This window comes from Chiloscyllium punctatum, chromosome 37, assembly GCF_047496795.1.
Source record: "Chiloscyllium punctatum isolate Juve2018m chromosome 37, sChiPun1.3, whole genome shotgun sequence".
Classification (NCBI taxonomy): domain Eukaryota; kingdom Metazoa; phylum Chordata; class Chondrichthyes; order Orectolobiformes; family Hemiscylliidae; genus Chiloscyllium; species Chiloscyllium punctatum.
In genome coordinates, this window is record NC_092775.1 from 2,074,516 (window position 1) to 2,094,293 (window position 19,778).

Sequence of the window (19,778 nt, forward strand, 5' to 3'; positions counted from 1 at the left end):
AGACTTGTCATGTTTCTGCAGGAATGTCAACTTTTCCTTAAACAATCAAAATGTTAGCTCAAAATTTCTAAAGTCAATGTATCTCCACACCTCTTGCTTTGGCTAAAAATCCCCCTTACTAACCAAGAGTCTACCCCATTCTTAAATACACTCAATGACTTGGCCTCCACAGCCTTCTGCAGCAATGTGCTCCACAGATTAACCACCTTCTGGGTGAAGAAATGCTTCCTCATCTCAGTTCTAAAGGGTGAATCAAATTGGCTGAAGGCTGGCATCTGTGATGCTGGGACCACTGGAGGAGGCCGAGCTGGATCACCAACACGGCACTTCTGGCTGAAGATTGCTGCAAATGCTTCAGCCTCATCTTTTGCACTGATGTGTTGGGCCCTTCCATCATATTAGAAGGGGGTATTTGTGGAACTCCTCCTCTAATGAGTTGTTTAATTGTCCACTACGATTCACAACTGGATGTGGCAGAAGTACAGTGCTTAGCTCTATTCATCACTTGCTGCTTCTGCGGCCTGGCATGCAAACAGTCCTGTTTGGTAACTTCACCGGGTTGGTTTCTTACTTTTAGGAATGCCTGATGCTTCTCCTCTCACAGGTCACCCTATATTTTCCAGACTCACGCCTAATCTGTGCAATTTGCTCTCACAATGTAAGCCCTTTAGCTCCAAATATATCTTTTAAACATGCCTTTCTATCCCCATGTTCAGGATGAAGCACAGCTATGATGGCTCTCATGGTTAACAGGTTGAAAACACAAGCTAAATGTTCACTGGTGCAATCTCCAGACATTTAAGGATTCGATTATTAAAGAACAGTATAAGGTAAAGGTAAATTTAAGAGACGCTCCCCCATGCAGTTTGTGCTTTAAGGATCCCTGATACATGCAGGTTTGCAGAAACATTTAAGAAAAATGAATACCAACCACCTTCAGGTTGAGAGCTATCTTCCTCAGATTTCTCTTCCGTTTCACATGGACTGTCATGTTCCTTGATGCAGTCCTCCAGGAGATGTCTGAAGGTCACCTCCTGCTTTATGGGGGCCACATCTACTTGATCTGATGGTGACCCTGGTGCACCATCCACTATCTTCACAATGGAATGGGCTGGTCTGAAGGACTGAAGACCACTGGGCAGACATTTCACACCAACTGCCTCAAATGGTACATGATCTGATTCAGGATGTACATTGGTCATGTTTCCAGCTTCCTTTGTTGAGCTGTTCTCATTCACAGCTGCAGCTTGCTGTTCACAGCCTGGCACAGCTTCCATCAGCTTCAAATCATCAGAGACATCTGAATGTTTGGGCGTTGCAGGTGGGGAGTTTGGGTCAGATAGTTGGTTGATTTCAACTTGTGGTTTGTCTAGGCCATTTGCAGCAGTCTGCATATGACCCATGGCCAGATACTTAGCCTGCATGTCATAGGTATGTTCAATCATTACATTCTCACGATCAAGTATCTCTGTTGACTGCTTATCTTCTGAACATCCATTTTCATCTTTAAGCATCTCGCACTGTTTAAGGTCATGTTTTGCAATCACACCAAGTACTGTGTCTTTCACAGGTTCGGTTCCAGCCACACTACACACAGGTGCTACTACACTGTCTGCCATCTTCTCAGATATAGTTTGCAATTCCAATATACCATTGGATTTCACCTGCAAAAAGTTCAGACAGTTTATTCTAGTTTGGTTGGCATCACCACACACAGCCTGCAAGTTTTCCATTGGAGAGCTGCACTTAAGGATAGGATTTTGCAAACTGTCTCCCCCATTGTTGTCACTGCAGTTTCCACCAAACTCTCTTGTTCCTTTAGACTCCATGTGTGAATCTGGAACACTAAAAAATCCAGCCTGAATGCAACTGGTAGCCCCCCATTCATTCCTTGCAGCCACTGGGTCAGGTGGCCTTGCTTTAGCTTGGGTAGCATCACACCTCCTTGTGGAATCAGCAGCATCCTCTTCATTCTTCACTTCCAAGCAAACAGCAAGGGCTCCTGCTTCTGGGTTCGGCTCTTCTAAAGCCTCTTCCATCTTCTCTTGCTCCATATCCATCTGCTCAATATTGTCTTTCTCTCCTAGAGTCAGTACAGTGGATGCAGGGGATGCAGATTGGCTGAGGTTGAGTGAGGATTGGCTGTAAGGTGCTGGGACATTCTGGAAGTAACTGCTTCCATTCTGTACATAGTTCCTGTGGGCCTCACGGAAAGAAAGTTGAGGGTCATTAAGGATATAGTAGTCTGTCCGACTGAGGCCATGTTTGGCAGCACCAATCAGCAGATCGCGATCATGTTTGCCACATTCCCACCACACTGGCAAGTACAGACTAGGGCGGCACAGTTTCAACCGTTCATTCAGTTGTGGGCTCCGGAGTACCTGCTCCCGAACTTTCCGCAACAGCTCAATCCGGTATAGAGTCCTTGAAGCACGTTCTTCTGTGATGGGCTCAACAAAAATGCTGGGGTCTGAAGGCTCTGAAACAGTAAAAGAAATGGGCCGTTAGGTACTCGTGCTTTGTAAACTCACTGCACTAGGTTGTCCTCATGAGCCCATGTATAAGAGACAGAAACTTGGGCTGAAACAGTCTTCAGGTGTAGGTTTGCTCACTGAGCTGGAAGGTTTGGTTTCAGATGTTTTGTCACCATACTAGGTAACATCTTCAGAGAGCCTCCAGATGAAGCCCTGGTGGCATGGTCCGCTTTCCATTTGTGTGTTTAGGTTTCCTTGGGTTGGTGATGTCATTTCTTGTGATTACATCATTCCCCACTGTGATGTCATTTTCTGTTCTTTTTCTCAGGGGTAAATGGGGTCCAACTCAATGTGTTTGTTGATAAGAGTTCCGGTTGGAATGCCATGCTTCTAGGAATTTTCGTGCATATCTCTGTTTGGCTTGTTCGAGGATGGATGTGCTGTCCCAGTCAAAGTGGTGTCCTTCCTCATCTGTATGTGAGGATACTAGTGAGACAGGGTCATTTTTTTTTTGTGGCTAGTTTGTCTGTCTGTTTGTCCAATGTAGTGTTTGTTACAGTTCTTGCAAGGTTTCTAGAATTCCTAAAAGCATGGCATTCCAACTGGAACTCTTATCAACAAACACATTGACTTGGATCCTATTTATCACCCGCTGAGAAAAAGAACAGGAAATGACATCTCCAACAAGAAATGACATCACTAACACAAGGAAACCTAAACATATAAATAGAAAGCAGGCCATACCACTTGTGCTTCATCTGGAGGCTCACTGGATGTTACCTAATACGGTGACGAAAGGTCTGAAAACAAACCTACATCCAGAACCTCAACCTGAGCTACAAGTCTTCTCAAAACACACTAACAGTCCAGACTTAATTTGGAAGCAACAGAAGAACTGGGCAGAATAGGTCATTAGAGCTTTCAAGCCTGTTTCACCATTCAATAAGATTGTACTAAACGGATTATGGCCTTCAATCCATAAATTGTAACCCTCAATTCTTTTGATAATCAAAATTCAGCTTTGAGTTTCTTTAATTATGCAGTCATCACTGCTCTCTGAGGATGAGAATTCCACAGAAAAGAAATTCCGATTCTTTTCCATCAATAATAGGAAACACTTTAACTTTAAACAGAGTCTTTAGTTCTGGATTCCTTCAAGTGGAAACATTCTTTCAGCATCTACATTGTCACGGGCCATCAGAATCTTAGGTTTGTCAATAAGATTATCACTCATTCGTTTCAACTCTAATGAATACAGGTCAAACCTGTGCAAATTTTATTCATAAAGGAGACCCCTCATCCCAGGTATCAGTTGAATGAATGTTCTCTGAATGTTTTAAAAACGTATTCATTTGAAGGTGTCACGGGCCATGCCAGCATTTGTTGCCCGTCCCTAAATGTCCAGACGGCAGATAAGAGTCTATGAGTCTGGAGTCACATGTAGGCTGGATCAGGTAAGGATGGCAGCTTCCTTCCCTCAAGAACAATAGTGAACCAGACAGGTTTTCCTGATGAAAGGTTTTTGCCTGAAATGTTGATTTTCCTGTTCCTTGGATGTTGTCTGACCTGCTGTGCTTTTCCAGCACCACTCTAATCTAGACTCTGATCTCCAGCATTTGCAGTCCTCACTTTTGCGTAGGTTCTCCCAGCAATCAGCAATGCTTACATGGTCATCACTGGACTCCTAATTCAGAATTTTATTGAATTCCACCATCTGCCACGGCAGGATTTGAATGTGGGGAGTGAGAACATTCCCTGGGTCTTTGGATTAACAGTCCAGTGATAATACCACTAGGCCATTGCCTCCCCTATTACTTCCAATGCAGGAAGGGACAGAAGTTACAGTCCCAGTGCTGCTCCTGGTCAAGGCCCAAATCGGAGTACAGGGCTCCACCCTGACCTGAGCCCATCCAGTCCAAGGACTGTACTCCTTGGGAAGGCAAAAGGCAAAAGGAGTTTTAACACAAGTTTTCAAAATCATGAGTGGCTGCCTCTGCTCATGAAAGGAAGAGCCCTCCAATGAGAAAAGCCCTCCAATGAGAAGAGCCCTCCAACGAGAAGACGCAGATTGAGAGTGAGTGCATGGAATGCATTGTCTGGAAATGTACGAGGGGAAGGAGGTTCAATTCAGGCAGTCAAGAGGGCATGACATGGTTTTTTTGAATGGAAACAGGTTGAAAGGTGAATGGGGAAAAGGCAGGAGATTGGCACGAGGAGATGATGTGCACTTGAAGAGCTGGAGAAGACATGATGAGCTAAGTGGTCTCATTCTGGAGCTTGACAACTCTGTGACACCCGATCCCCTGTACTGCAACATTCTGCCGTCTCTCTCCATTTAAATAATGTTCTGCTTTTCTATTCTTCATGTGCAAGTGGACAGCCTCTCGGTTTCCCACATTACACTCCATCTGCCAAGTGACGCATTTAGGCAAGACTAATTCTAGAGCGAATTATACAATGAATGGAAGAGTCTTGGGAAAAGTTGATGGTCAAAGAGATCTGGAAGTGCAGGTCCATTGTACCCTGAAGGTTGCTGCACAGGTGGATAGAGTGGTCAAGAAGGCATATAGTATGCTTACCTTCATTGGACGGGGTATTGAGTATAAGAGCTGGCAGGTCATGTTAAAATTGTACAAGACATTGGTTCGGCCACATTTACAATACTGTGTACAGTTCTGGTCACCACATTACCAAAATGATGTGGACGCTTTGGAGAAAGTGCAGAGAAGGTTTACAAGGATGTTTCCTGGTATGGAAGGTGCCAGCTATGAAGAGAGGTTGAGTAGGTTAGGTTTGGTTTCATTAGAAAAAAGGAGATTGAGGGCGGACCTGATTGAGGTTTATAAAATCATGAAGGGCATAGACAGGGTGGATAGAGGCAAGCTTTTTCCCAGGGTAAAGGATTCAATAACGAGAGGTCATGCTTTCAAGGTGAGAGGTGGAAAGTTTAAGGGCGATACACACGGCAAGTACTTCACACAGAGAGTGGTGGGCATCTGGAACGTGTTGCCAGCAGAGGTGGTAGAGGCAGGCACGGTAGATTCATTTAAAATGTGTCAGGACAGATGCATGAGTATGTGGGGGGCAGAGGGATACAGATGCTTAGGAAGTGGGCAACAGGTTTAGACAGTAGATTTGGATTGGCTCAGGCTTGGAGGACCAAATGGACTGTTCCTGGGCTGTAAATTTTCTTTGTTCTCTTTGATTTCTGGCTCACTTAATCTATCTATGTCTCTTTGCAAACTCAATGTCCTCCTCACAACTTGCTTTCTAACTGTATTGTCAACAAAAGTGACTACAATGCATTCAGTACCCTCATCCAAGTAATTAATAAAGGGATAGTTCACTGACAAAGTCAAGAGTGTGGTGTTGGAAAATTCCTGATAAAGGGCTCCTGCCTGAAACATCGATTCCCCTGCTCCCCAGATGCTGCCTGAGCTCCTGTTTTTCCAGCACCACACTCTCGACTCTGATCTTTAGCATCTGCTGTCCTCACTTTCTCCTCGTTCATTGAAGCAGCAAAGGGAATAGGTACAAGCAAAATAACTAGATTCTGCAGATTTGAAATCAAAATAGAAAGTGCTGGAAAACCTCAGCAGGTCTGGAAACATCTGTGGAAAGAGAGGAACTGAGTTAATGTCCCAACTCCAATATTTGCACCAATTCAGTATAACTAAGAACCCAGAGACATTAGAAACTGAGCTGCAACTGCCTACCAAATCACCCATCCAGTGCAAAGTCTGGGGATCCAAATATTTAATGGGGCTGTAACAGAAAAGAGACTATGGAAAAACACAAACCTTCCACACAGAGCTCAGCTTCTCACTCGGATGTGGATTAGAGTCCACCTGCTTTTAAAGATGGAATTTCTCTCCACCCTCTCAGGTTTTCCCTCTAAAGCATTAACTCATGGTAAGTTATGATCCACTCTCTCCATGAGACTATCCTCCATCCACTTGCAAAACTGAACAGCCTACTGGACCAGCTGACAAGTGCGGATAACCCCATATCTACCTGTTCACTTTTGAGAAAGAAGACTTGATAATGATCGGAAACAAGATCTACAACTGACTTATCATCTCCACTTGCCAATAATGGTCAACGGTAGATCTCTATCACTACTCCAACTGACATCAGACAACTCAACACAGGGTAGAAAGGAAACATAGTTCCTGAGAAATCCAGCAGATCTGGCAGTGTCTGTGGTGAGAGGAGCAGGAGATAATGTTTCAAGTCCCATCTCTCTCTCTCTCTCTCTCTCTCTCTCACCTTCAGAACTCATGGTATTTCAAATGATGGGCTTGAAACATTTCTCTCTCCTAAAGTGCTGCCAGACCTGCTGAGTTTCTAAATCATTGTTTTTATTTCAGGTCTGTAGCATCTGCAGTATTTTGCTTCTATTAGTGGAGGAAAGGAACATGGACGCCTTCCCTTTTGCATCAATGTAGCTGGCTGCATGACCTAGCACCATGAACTGACTGAAATGTGACACCATGGAACAGAACTCACCTTCTTTCCTCAGAGGCAAACGGCACACGCTCCGGCACATAGCCATAAAGCTTCGAAAATACCTTTCCAGGCTCCCATCTGTTTTCCTTTCTAACCTGGCAAAGCTGCGAAACTGGTTCCAGTTAAACTGTTTCCGGTCAGGATCATACACCACGCCAAATGTTGAAACCACACGATAGAAATCTGTCTGCTCCCTCCTTGTCCAGCTAAATGGGAACAAGAAATGCAAGTTGATAATTCTGGACAAGAGCAAGAAGCACCCCATTTTGCAATTACCAAATGAGGGCAGAATGGGGCGAAGTAGATGCATCTGATTCTGAATGGCCTCCTTTAGTCCTGTAAATGATATGAATGAGAAAAGTGAATGCACTGTTGCCAAGTTTGTGGATATCACAGAGATAGGTGGGAAGGTAAGGGAAGACAAAGAGCCTGTAGTGGGATATAGACAGGATGAGGAGTGGGCAATAACTTGGTACAGGGAATACAATGTGGGCAAATAGGAGGTTGTGTACTTTAGCAGGAAGAATAGAGGAGCTGAATATTATTTAAATGGAGAAAGGTTATAAAAAAGACATAACAGAGATTTGGAAGCTACAGCAGAGAGATTCTTCGGACCTTTGACAGGATAGATGTGGAAAGGTTGTTTCCCCTTATGGGACAGTCTAGGACCAGAGGGCATCATCTCAGAGTAAGAAGTTGCCCAATTAGACAAATGAGGAATTTCTTCTCAAGTTCGGAATCTGTGGAATTCTTTATCATATGGGGCTGTAGAGACTGAGCCATCCATTACATTCAAGGTTGAGATAGAAAGATTTTTAATCAGGAAGAGAATCAAGGTTAAGAGGAAAAGAAAGTGCAGTTGTGGAATATCAGATCAGCCATGATCTCATTGGATGGCGGAGTAGATTCAATGGGTTAAATGACCTAATTCTGTTCTTTGGTCATAATCCTTATGTAAAATCTTCTGTGGTTATCACTTACTGTATGGATTAGCACATCAGAATATCTTTAAAGGAGTCAGTTATTACAGTAAGGAGGGACAATATCTTGGAAGGGTCATCAAGTGAGGCTTTGTAGATTCAAGTTAGGAATAAAAAAGGTGCAATCACACTGTTAGGAGTGTATTATAAGCCTCCAAACAGTCAGCAGGGAATGGAGAAGCAGGTATGTACTAAATTTACCAAGGTGTATAAAACCAATAACAGGGTGATGATATTAGGGGATTTCAACTTCCCTAGTATTAACTCGCATTGTCATAGTGTAAAGGGTTTGCTGGGGACAGATTTCTTGAAATGTATTAAAGAAAGCTTTTTCCATCAACATGTAGATGGTCCAGCATGGGACAGTGCAGTACTGGGAGTGAAGCCAGAAAGGAGTTTGATGTGAAATGACAGTGGCTGAGCATTTTACTGAAAGCAACCACAAAATGTTGAAGTTTTAAGTTTTGTAAAGGAAAAGAAAAAGATGGCCTGTAAAAAAAGGAGTTTTTGGATTGGTGAGGAAGACAGATTTTGTTCAAATAAGGTAGGATCTGGCCAAAGTAGACTGTGAACAGCTGAGGGTAAATCCACAGCAGAACAGTGGGAGGTATTCAAAAATGTATTAGAGAGAGTACAGTTCCAATATGTTCCCTTTTGGGTGAAACTTAGCAACAACAAGCCCAGCACCGGATAAAATGGAAAAGGAGGGTCACATAACAGGTAAAAGGAGCAAATCAACAAGGGTCCTCATGAAGTATAGAATGGAGAGGGGAAGCTTAAAGCAATTAGGGAAGCAAAGGAGGGTCATGAAATGAACATTAGCGGGTAAAACTAAGGAGAATCCCAAGATATTTCACAAGAATACCCAAGTGTTGAGGATAACCAGGGAAGGAGTAGGGCCCATTAGCAACCAAGTGGGAAATCTGTACTGGAGCCAAAGTTCAATTGAGTGTTAAAGAAGTACTTCACACCTATCTTCAGTTTGGAAAAGGGGGATGTAGTTACAGAATTCAGGCAGAGGGACTGTGAGACTCCCAAGAGGTTTGACATTGGGAATGAAGTAGTACTAGAGGATTTTGCACGCTGAAAAGTGGGTAAATCTCCAGGTCTGGATTAGCAGTACCCCTGGCTGCTGTGGGAGACGAAGGAGGAAATCACTGGGGTCATGAGCCAAATTATAATTCCTCTTTGGCTACAGGGGAGGAGCCAGGTCCATTTTTCAAGAAGGGAGGCAGAGATAAATGTGGAATTACAGGCCAGTGAATCTCACATCAGTGGTAAGGAAACTACTTGAGGAATGATATAATTGCCTTGCAGCAGGTGCAGGGGAGATTCACAAGTCTTGTGAAGGAGCATTTCAGCTAAAAAGAGATTGGATAAGCTCGGGTTGTTTTCCAGAACACACAAGATTAATGGGAGGGCCTGATTGAGGTGTGTAAAATTATAAGGGGTATAGACAGACTGGATAGATAGCAGCTGTTCCACTTAGTTGAAAGGTCAGTATTATGGGGACACTTAAGATGGAAAGCAGGAGTCTTAGAGGGAATTTGATGAACTACTTTTTCACCAGAGTGGTGAGGGTCTGGAATGCACTGTCTGGGAGAGTAATTGAGGCGGGTAACCTTACAATGTTTTAAAAGTACTCGGATGAGCTTTTGAAATGTCACAGCAATCAAATCAGTAGGTCAAGTGTTAGAATGTAGGACTATGTAGATTTAGTGTAGTTTGATGGTCCAGGCTCGGTGGTCTGAAGGAGCTCTTCTGTCCTCAATGTTTCGAAGAAAGACCAGTGAAAACAGGGGAGAAAATGGCTTCTCCAAATCCCAATATTCCACACTAAATCAGTGTAAATATCCCTCTAAGTATAGTTCCTGCAACAGCAGCAGATTCAGAAATAACTTCACTGCTCCTGGTAGAAAGTGTGTTTTTTAAAAATTTTGTTTTTATATATAAAAAAAATTAAAGGTATTCAAGTGACTTTGTAAATCGCAATACAAGGGATGAAGCGAACAGTGCACAATTACCCAATAAAGGTTGTACCTTAGTGAAAGCAGGGGGTCAGTTGATTCTGGGATGCTGCTTGTGGTGCTAACAGTGTTCGATTTTACGGACAAATCATAATCTTGGTAAATAATTCATAAATAGTCAGAAAACATGAGACTGAAAAAAGAAGCATTTTGTCAACATTTTTCATCTTGCACTTATCAGAGCATTTCACAAGGAAACCAATTCAAAGAGAAAACAAACATTTATGTTGCGTGAGTGGAGAGTACTATCAGTTGGCAAATGATGAGCAAAGAGAAAAATTGTGCTGACAACCAATTTAGATTGGGCTCGCTTTGCAGTGTTCTTTCATCTCCTGGAAACTAAACATATTAGTAGACAGGGCTCTGTTCTTTGCAGACAGAAAGAACACTTACATACACAGCACCTATTTCAACTCAAAAAAAAATGGTGACACTTGTGAGCTAGTTGATTTCTCAGGGTAATGCCTTGATTAAACAGTGTCAATGGGACTCATTTAAAATTTAAACAAAGCTTTGCAGTTAAATGTCAAGTAACATTAAACAGGTACATTCTCCAAGGCAAAGACACTGACCAGAATTTAGATCAAAGTGGTGCTGGAAAAGCACAGCAGGTCACATAGCATCCGAGGAGCAGGAAAATTGACGTTTCGGGAATAGAGGCAGGAAGCCTCCGGGGTGGAGAGATAAATGAGGCAGGGGAGAGCTGGGGAGTAGGGCTCTAAAGAGGACAATAGATGAATGGGGGTGGGGATTGAGGTGATAGGTCAGAGAGAAGGGTGGAGCGGATTGATGGGAAGGGAGATTGGCAGGTAGGACAGATTATGAGGACAGTGCTGAGCTGGAAGGTTGGAACTGGGGTAAGGTGGGGGGGGGGGATGTGGGAGAGGGGGAATGAGGAAACTGGTGAAGTCCACTGGAGAGTCCAACACTCTCCTTTAATGCAGTACAAATGTTGGTCTTTTCTTAAACTCATTCTTGTGAAATATCTTCTTGAATGCAAAATGAAAGTTTCAGTAAAATGTGCCTTTGGCAACTATACGTAAGGAATCATCTGTGTTTTTAAAATCCACAACTGTTTACCGTTGTTGGATATCCATGGTAACAATATCCATTTCTGGTACTCTTCCCCAGATCTCGTCCTGTGGATACCAACGACGCCGGTTATTGCGAGCTAAAGATTCCATCCTCACCATCTCTTTGCGATTGCAGCGCTGGTAAGCTGTTATGAGACGTCGGAGCCGAGCGGTGAGCACTGAAGCAACTGGCCATTGTGGGCGGTCAATGTCCATACTATCCTGGGCTTCATCAGAAAGAAACCATTGGAGATAATGAGTTAGCTAATATGGAGCAGAAAATCCAGGTAATTACAATCCTGATGTTTTAGAGAAACACACAGGTTAACATTTTGAGCATACGATCTCAAAGTGCAAAAGAGGCCATTCAGCCAATCACACCTGTGCTGGCAATTCAGCTTAGTTCCATACCTCAGTTATCAGAATTACTTTAGTCTTAAAGCTAAATTTTAAACATATTGCTCCAATACTGAGGATAATGAGAGACCGCAGAAAGGAACTGCAAAATACTGGCACAGAAAGAAAGCTGTATAGAGCACAAACTGGCAAAATGTCAACCTACAATGAAGGAGATTTTCCCAAAGATATTTTTAATTGCAAGTTTAAGATTAGATTAGATTAGATTCCCTATAGCATGGACACAGGCCCTTCGGCCCACAAGTCCACACCGACCCTCCGAAGAGTAAACCACCCAGACCTGTTTGCCTCCCTATATTTACCCCTGACTAATGCACCTAACACTTGGGGCGATTTAACATGGCCAATTCACCCGAGCTGCACATCTCTGGACTGTGGGACAAAACTGGAGCATCTGAAGGAAACCCACGCAGACACAGGGAGAATGTGCAAAACCACATAGTCGAGATGCCATCCACTTTAAGAGGGAGATTTGATCCATATATGAGGGAGATGGGAACAGGAGGATATGGAGGCAAAGTAAGTAGTGATAATTTATGTTGTTGAGAGTTATGTGGGCACACCACAGATCAAGGGTAAGGAGAGAAGAAGGGAATGGGTGACCAGCACACAGTCAGAGAGAGTCAGGCAGGGAGAGTAGGAAACCCTTGGGGTCCTATTCTCAACTTGCTTTTCCATTTTGGAAACTGAGGAGAGCACTGCTTCCTCAAGGGAGAGCAGTCTGAGCCAAGCTTCTGGCACCACAAGCAGCCTGACTTGTACAGGAGGGGAGTAAGAAGAAAACAGGAGTGACAGTGATGGGGTTCCACTTGTTAGGGGAACAGACCGGCCTTTCTGCAGCTTCAGACATAACTCCAGGATAGTGCGATGTCTCTCTCTGGTGTCAGGGACAGGAGGTTACTTAGCATATTCAAGGCATCCTGTAGGGGAGGGTGCTAAGATAAAGGTTGTGGCACACACTGGTACCAACAGTATAGGTAGAATGAGGTCCTTACATTGAGAATTCCAAGAGTAAGACAGTAGCCTAAAGAGCAGGACCTCAAAGGTTGTAATCTCTGGATTACTTCCAGTGTCACGGGCGAGCATATACTGAAATAATTTGGCAGATGAACACGTGGCTCAAGAGCTGTTACAGGAGGGAGAGGTTTAGATTCCTGGATCACTGGGACAGTTCCTGGAGAAGGAAGGTGGGATCTATAGAAGCAGGATGGTCCGCACCTGAACCAGAATGGGACCAACATCCTTTCAGGTGGGTTTGCTGCTGCTATTGGGAGGAATTTAATGTAGTTCAGGAGGTGGAGGTGACAGTCTGTTAGGACAATATGGACACATCATACTTTAGTAAAGGAACCAAGGCAGTGAGTTCAGCCACGTTGGGTTTCAAAGGAGTTTGGCGAGGCTGGATGGACTCTATTTTAACATGAGGAGTATTGAGTTAAAAGCTAGGATTAACACATGGAGGGCCAGGACTGGGAACTCAACAATCCAGTGCACAGGGTTATCAGGCAAGACAGGGGAGGGTGTAAAAGAGGTGGTCGTGTTGCATTATTAATTAAGGAATCAGTTAATGCAATAAGAACGGATGATGTACCATCGTGTTTATATTTTGAAATAAAGCCTGGAAACTCCATGGCACCCAAGTTCTGGTATTTTCGAAGGGTCATCAAATGAGGCTGTGTGGATAGAGTTTAGGAATATAAAGACAGCAGTCACACAGCTAGGAGTGTCCAAACAGTCAACAAGCAATAGAGCAGATATATAGACAATTCTCTGGGGTATGTAAAAACAATAAGAGGGCAATTATATTAGTGGATTTCATTACCTGGTATACTCAGTGTGAAGGGTTTAGAGGGGGCTGATATTTTAAAATGTATTTAGGAGACCTTTTTCTATCAACATGTCGATGGTCCAACAAGGGATGGTACAGTGCAGGACGTAATTGTAGGAAATGAAGTTGGACACGTTTTCAAGGAGAGTGTTGGGGATCATTTTAGAGATAAAACATAGAATCATAGAGATGTACAGCATGGAAACAAACCCTTCGGTCCAACCCGTCCATACCCACCAGATACCCCAACCCAACCTCGTCCCACCTGCCAGTACCTGGCCCAAACCCTTCCTATTCATATACCCATCCAAATGTCTTTTAAATGTTGCAATTGTACCAGCCTCCACCACTTCCTCTGGCAGCTCATTCCATACAGGTACCACCCTCTGTGTCTCTTTTATATCTTTGCCCCTTAGGTCTCTTTTATATCTTTCCCCTCTCACTCTAAACCTATGCCCTCTAGTTCTGGACTCCCCCGACCCCAGGGAAAAGACTTCGCCTATTTATCCTATCCATGCCCCTCAAATTTTGTAAACCACTATAAGGTCACCCCTCAGCCTCCGATGCTCCAGGGGAAAACAGCCCCAGCCTGTTCAGCCTCTCCCTGTACCTCAAATCCTCCAACTTTGCCAACATCCTTGTAAATCTTTTCTGAACCCTTTCAAGTTTCACAACATATTTCCGATAGGAAGGAGACCAGAATTGCACGCAATATTCCAACACCATCACCCTCTGTCTTTTTCTACCTTTGAGCCACTTCTGTATCCAAATGGCTAGTTCTCCCTGTATTCCATGAGATCTAACCTTGCTAATCATTGTGGTTGCTAAGTTCATTATGGAAAAGGACAATGATAATTTGAAAAAATAGAGTTTTGCATGAGGAGAAGTGAGATTTTCTTAAAATAAAGCAGGATCTTATCAAAGTAGATTGGGAGCAGCCACTTCCAGGAAAATCCACAACAGAACAGTTGGGGCGGGGCAGATTCAAATGTAATCGTCAGGACTACAGGCCCAACATGTCTCCTTTAGGGTGGAATGTAGGGGTAAGAAGCCCGGAGAACCCTGGATCTTCATTAATATTCACGGCTGGATAAAAAAGGATGAGAGAGACCTATAACAAGTACAAAGGGAGCATATCAATGGAGGCCTTAGTGGAGTACAGAATGTGTAGGTAGGGAACTGAAGAAAGCAATTAGAGGAGCAAAAAGGGGGCATGAGAAAACACTGGTGAGTAAGATTGGGGAGAATATCAAAATATTCTAAAAACATGTCAAGGGGAAGAGTGTAACCAGTCACAGAGTAAGGCCCAATAGGGATCAACCTCAGTGTGAAGCCAGAGGACTCTGGTAGAGTGTTAAATGAGTATTTCACATCTGTCTTCACTCAGGAGAAGGCACATGCGGTACAGAATTTGGGAAGAGGGAAGTATGAGGCCGTTGAGTAGCTTGATATTGGGAACAAGGTGGTTTTGGTGGCCTTATATGTCGACAAATCCCTCGGTCCAGATGAGTTGCATCCCAGGCTGCTGTGGAAGGCAAGGGAGGAAATAAATACAGGGGCTCTGACACATTTTTAAAATTCCTTTCTGGCAACAGGGGAGATGCCAAATGACTGGAGGATAGCTAATGTGCTTCCAATTATGTGGGAGGTGGAGATAAACCAGGGAATCTCAATCAGAAGTTGGGAAACTTGGAGGAAGTTCTCAAGGAGAGAATTCATCTCCACACAGACAGGCAAGGTTTGATCAGGAACAGTCTGCATGGTTTTGACAGAAGGCGGTCATACCTAACAAATCTTATGGAATTTTTAGGTGGTAGCGAGGTCTGTGGATGAGGGGAGTGCAATTGATGTAGGTTATAGGGATTTCAGCAAAGCTATTGATAAGGTCCACATGGGAGACAGATAAAGAAGGTAGAAGCTCATGCAATTTGGTGAATAGGATCCAAAATTGGTTTAGTGGTAGGACAGAGGGTGGTGGTAAATGGCTATTTGATTGACTGGATGCCAGTGTCCAGTAGTTTACCACAAGGGAATGTGTTGGGTCCTTTATTGTCGACGGTACATACAAACGACATGAAAGAAAATGTGGGGGAGATGACAATTACGTTTATGGATGACGCAGAGATTGGCTAGGTGGTTGACAGTTGAGAAAGAAGGCTTTACTTTGCAGGAGGACACAGACAGATTAGTCAGATGGGGGGGATCAATACCAGATGAAATTTAACTCTGGTAAGTGTGAGGGATGCACTCGGAAGAAAGATTAAGACAAGGGAATACTCAAGGGAGGACAATCGAAAGCTTGGGAAACAGTGGTATCTTGAGGTACTTGTCCACAGATCCCTAAAGGCAGCAGGACATGCTAACAGAACTCTGGTTAGGTCTCTAGTCACCACACTATAGGAAGTATGTGATAGCACCTGACAGGGTGTAGAGGAGATTCACAAGGATGTTGTCTGAGATGGAGCAGTTTAGCTGTCTGGAAAGTAAAACAAAGAATTGTGGATGTTGGAGATCGGAAACAAAAACAAATTGCTGGCAAGTCTGGGAGCAGTTCTGATGAATAACCACATGACTCAGCTTTGGAGAGAGACTGGTTAGTTCAGGTTATTTTCTTTAGAGCAGAGAAAGCTGAGAGGACCTGATTGACATGTATAAGCTTATCAGGGCTAAGAACAGAATGGATAGAAAGCAGCTGTTCCTCTTAGACAAAGGATCAATAACAAGAGGCCATAATTTAATGATAAAAAGCAGGTCTTTTAGAGGGAATTTGGGGAATGTTCTTTCACCCAGAGGGTGGTGGGAATCTGATACAATTCTGCAAGATTACACCAGGCTTTGATAGTGCAGATAGAGACTATATTCCTTATTACATAAATAACAAGAACTAGGGATCATAAATAAGATATCTTATGCTCAGAAATCTAATAATAGATCAGGAGAACGTTCTTCACCAGGTGAGTGGTTAGACTAAGTAACTTGCTACACCAGGGAGGGGTTGTGGCAAATATTATGGTTTATTTTAAGAAATCTAGATAAACATGAGACAGGAAGGCCATAATGATAGGGTGAAATGATTTCCTGAAGAACCAACAGCAGAGCATTAGAGCAATTGGGCCAAGTGGCTCAATTCTGTGGACACTCAATGCAACTATAACACAACTCATTCACTGCTTACATCTCTTACCTAGATGAGAGTCTTCACCTTTCTCCATAATCCCCGACTCATTGCAGGAGTTTACATCTTCCTGCAGGACAACACATTTAATTAACTGTCAGAACATAATTTATTTTAGGAATGGGGAAGGGGTAAAACAACACTAGCTTCTTGTCATCACCATTATCTTATACTAATGACAAACGCTACCCTATCCTCAAATGCCTGCTGCTCTACCAGTTCTTTCACTGTCACAGACATTTCCTAATTTTGAAGGTTTTGAAGAAAACTGGTCAGGCCAATCCAGGCAAGATGTAATATTCAGCAGTTGATCACCTGGGAAGTTGAATTTATGTATTTACTAAGGTTGGCAGCATTGTACCAGGCTGTTACAGAGTCGTAGAGATGTACAGCATGGAAACAGACCCTCCTGTCCAACTTGTCCATGCCGACCAGATATCCTAAATTAATCTAATCCTATTTGCCACCACTTGGCCCTATCCTTCTAAACCCTTCCTATTCATATACCCATCTAGATGTTTTTTAAATGTTGTAATTGCACCAACCTCCACCACTTCCTCTGGCAACTCACTCCATACATGCACCATCCTTTGCATGAAAAAAAAGGTCCCTTAGGCCCTTTTATGTCTTTCCCCTCTCATTCTAAACCTATATCCTCACATCTGGACTCCCCCACCCCAGGGAAAAGACCTTGTCTATTTACCCTCTGCATGCCCCTCATTGTTTTATAAGCCTCTGTAAATGTCACCCCTCAGCCTCCGATGCTCCAGGGAAAACAGCCCCAGCCTGTTCAGCCTCTCCCTTTAGCTCAAATCCTCCAACCCTGGCAACATCCTTGTAAATCTTTTCTCAACCCTTTCAAGTTTCACAACATTCTTCCTATAGGATAGAGACCAGAAATGCATGCAATATTCCAAACCAATGGCCTAACCAATGTCCTATACAGCCGAAACATGACCTCCCAACTCATGTTCTCAATACTCTGACCAATAAAAGAAAGCATACAAAACGTTTCTTCACTATCCTATCTACCTGCGACTCCACTTTCAAGGTGCTATGAACCTGCACTCCAACATCTTTGTTCAGCAAAACTCCCCAGGAGGATACCATTAAGTGTATAAATCCTGCCCTGATTTGCTTTCCCAAAATGTAGCATCTCACATTTATTGAAATTAAACTCCAACTGCCACTCTTTGGCTCATTGGCCCATCTGATCAAGATCTCATTGTACTCAAAGCTAACCACTATCACTGTCCACTACATCACCAATTCTGGTGTTATCTGCAAACTTACTAACTATATCTTCTATTCTCATATCCAAATAATTTATATAAATGACGAAAAGCAGTGGACCCAGCACCGATCCTTGTAGTGAATGACTGGTCACAGGTCTAGAATCTGAAAAGCAACGCTCCACCATCATCCTCTGTCCTCTATCTTTGAGCCAGTTCAGTATCCAAATGGCTAGTTCTCCCTGTATTCCATGTGATTTAACCTTGCTAAGTAGTTTATCATGAGGAACCTAGTTGAATGTTTTATCGAAGTCCACCTCAAACTGCCACAAACAGGCACATCCTTACGTCAATTGGAGACTAACTTTTTGTTTGCAAACAATTATTTATAAATCTATGATGTCTTCCCAAAGTTAGAAAGAACTGCAAGAAACAACAAACTTATTTCCTGGATAGTTCTAGCAAAATCAAGAGATTAAATACTAATACAAAAATTCAGGTGTAAGTTTGTTCCAGAATAATATAGCTGTAGAATACATTAGCAGGGGTGTCTACCGAAGCAGACTGCACAAATGTCTTCAAACTGAATTAAAAGCATTGTGGAGAGCTGGCCTATCAAAGTTACTGACAGATAAGGGAGTTAAGGGTTATGGGGCTGACAAGAAAATGGACAGGAGACTGCAAGATATGCTATAATGCTACTGAACAATGAAGCAGGTTTGACGTGCTAATTTGCTCACTCCTGTTCTTAAGTCTCAAGTTCCCACCATGTTCAGTCCTGGGTACTGCACCTCAGAAATGCTACTGGCTTTGGAGGGAATAGCACACAATCACCAGAGCAATACCAGGGCTGAAAGGATTAAATTAGGAGGTGGGTTTCTCGACTCATCCAGTGTTCACTTGCCTGGTGGGCTCTAGGGATATTATAACTGAGGTATTTAAAATGCTAAATAAAAAAAGCATAATCTTAAAATCAGAGCATATCTGTCATGGACTGAAATCATGAAGCACTTTGCCACAGAAAAGGCAGTGTGCAAGTCTAAAACTTGGTCCCCAAAAAGCTCTGGATGCTCAATATTAATTGGAGCCTTCAAGACCAAGATTGACAGATTTTGCCAGATGAGGGCATCATGAAATATGGTGTTAAGGCTGACAAATGTATTTGAAGTATAATTCATTGCTGTTTAATCTCTGTGTGAATGTTCTTCACTTTGCAAATCCAATGTTAGCTTCGCATTACGTGAGCATGAGCATCATTGCTAATACCTGCTCAGGTATTGCTGCTATGCTTAAGATGGCCTTCCAATCTCGCCATACAACTACATACCATTTCATCTGACATCCAATTAAACAGGCAAACAAGTCTGAGGGGTAAATGACCACCTCGACATCATATGGTCTTATCCACAGCAGTAGGTGATGGCTTTGTGGCGTTACCGCTGGACTGTTAATCCAGAGACCCAAATAATGTTCTGGGCACTTGAGTTCAAATCCTGCCATGGCAAATAGTGGAATGTGAATTCAATAAAGTAAGGAATTAAGAGTGTAATGACGACTGTGAATCCGCTGTCAATTGTTAGAAAAAACCCACCTGGTTCACTAATGCCCTTTAGGGAAGGAAACTGCCACCCTTACCTGGTCTGGCCTACATGTGACTTCAGACCCACACAAATGTGGTTGACTCTTAACTGCCCCCCTGGGCAATAAATGCCAATTTATCCAGCGATGCCCTCATCCCATCAATGAATTTTTAAAAAACAACACTATTACAGCTAGCTTCTATACTCCTGGGAGATCATGAAGCAAAGCTCCTGCTCACTATTGACTGATCTCGTGTTGCAACATTTGTGGATGCCTTCAATACCCGCTACAATTGGCAGCCAGTCAATTAGTCAGCATCCACACACTGGAGCAAACAGTATGATTTCTGGGGAGGTCTTTTGGATATGGAAATATACTCCAACAAAAAAAGCAAGTTGGTTCAGAGGTAGAGGGAGACCATTCTTAATTGACATAGAAAAGATGATCTCAGATTGAGGAAGAAAATCATACACCCAACAACT

General features: G+C 43.1%; 1 protein-coding gene across 6 annotated transcripts in view; it reads right to left on the reverse strand.

The window, feature by feature from the left end:
- The window catches only part of chd6 (chromodomain helicase DNA binding protein 6), a 255,925-nt gene that overhangs the window by 35,027 nt on the left and 201,120 nt on the right, over positions 1–19,778 (reverse strand). For 5 of the 6 annotated variants that reach the window (XM_072556108.1, XM_072556107.1, XM_072556109.1 and 2 more), the window contains 4 exons: positions 16,493–16,553; positions 11,071–11,290; positions 6,984–7,189; positions 932–2,479 (listed from right to left, as the gene is read on the reverse strand). In XM_072556108.1, the coding sequence (XP_072412209.1) occupies positions 932–2,479; positions 6,984–7,189; positions 11,071–11,290; positions 16,493–16,553 (2,035 nt within the window). The remainder of the gene's footprint in view (positions 1–931; positions 2,480–6,983; positions 7,190–11,070; positions 11,291–16,492; positions 16,554–19,778) is intronic. The other variant, XM_072556106.1, reaches the window with a different exon arrangement.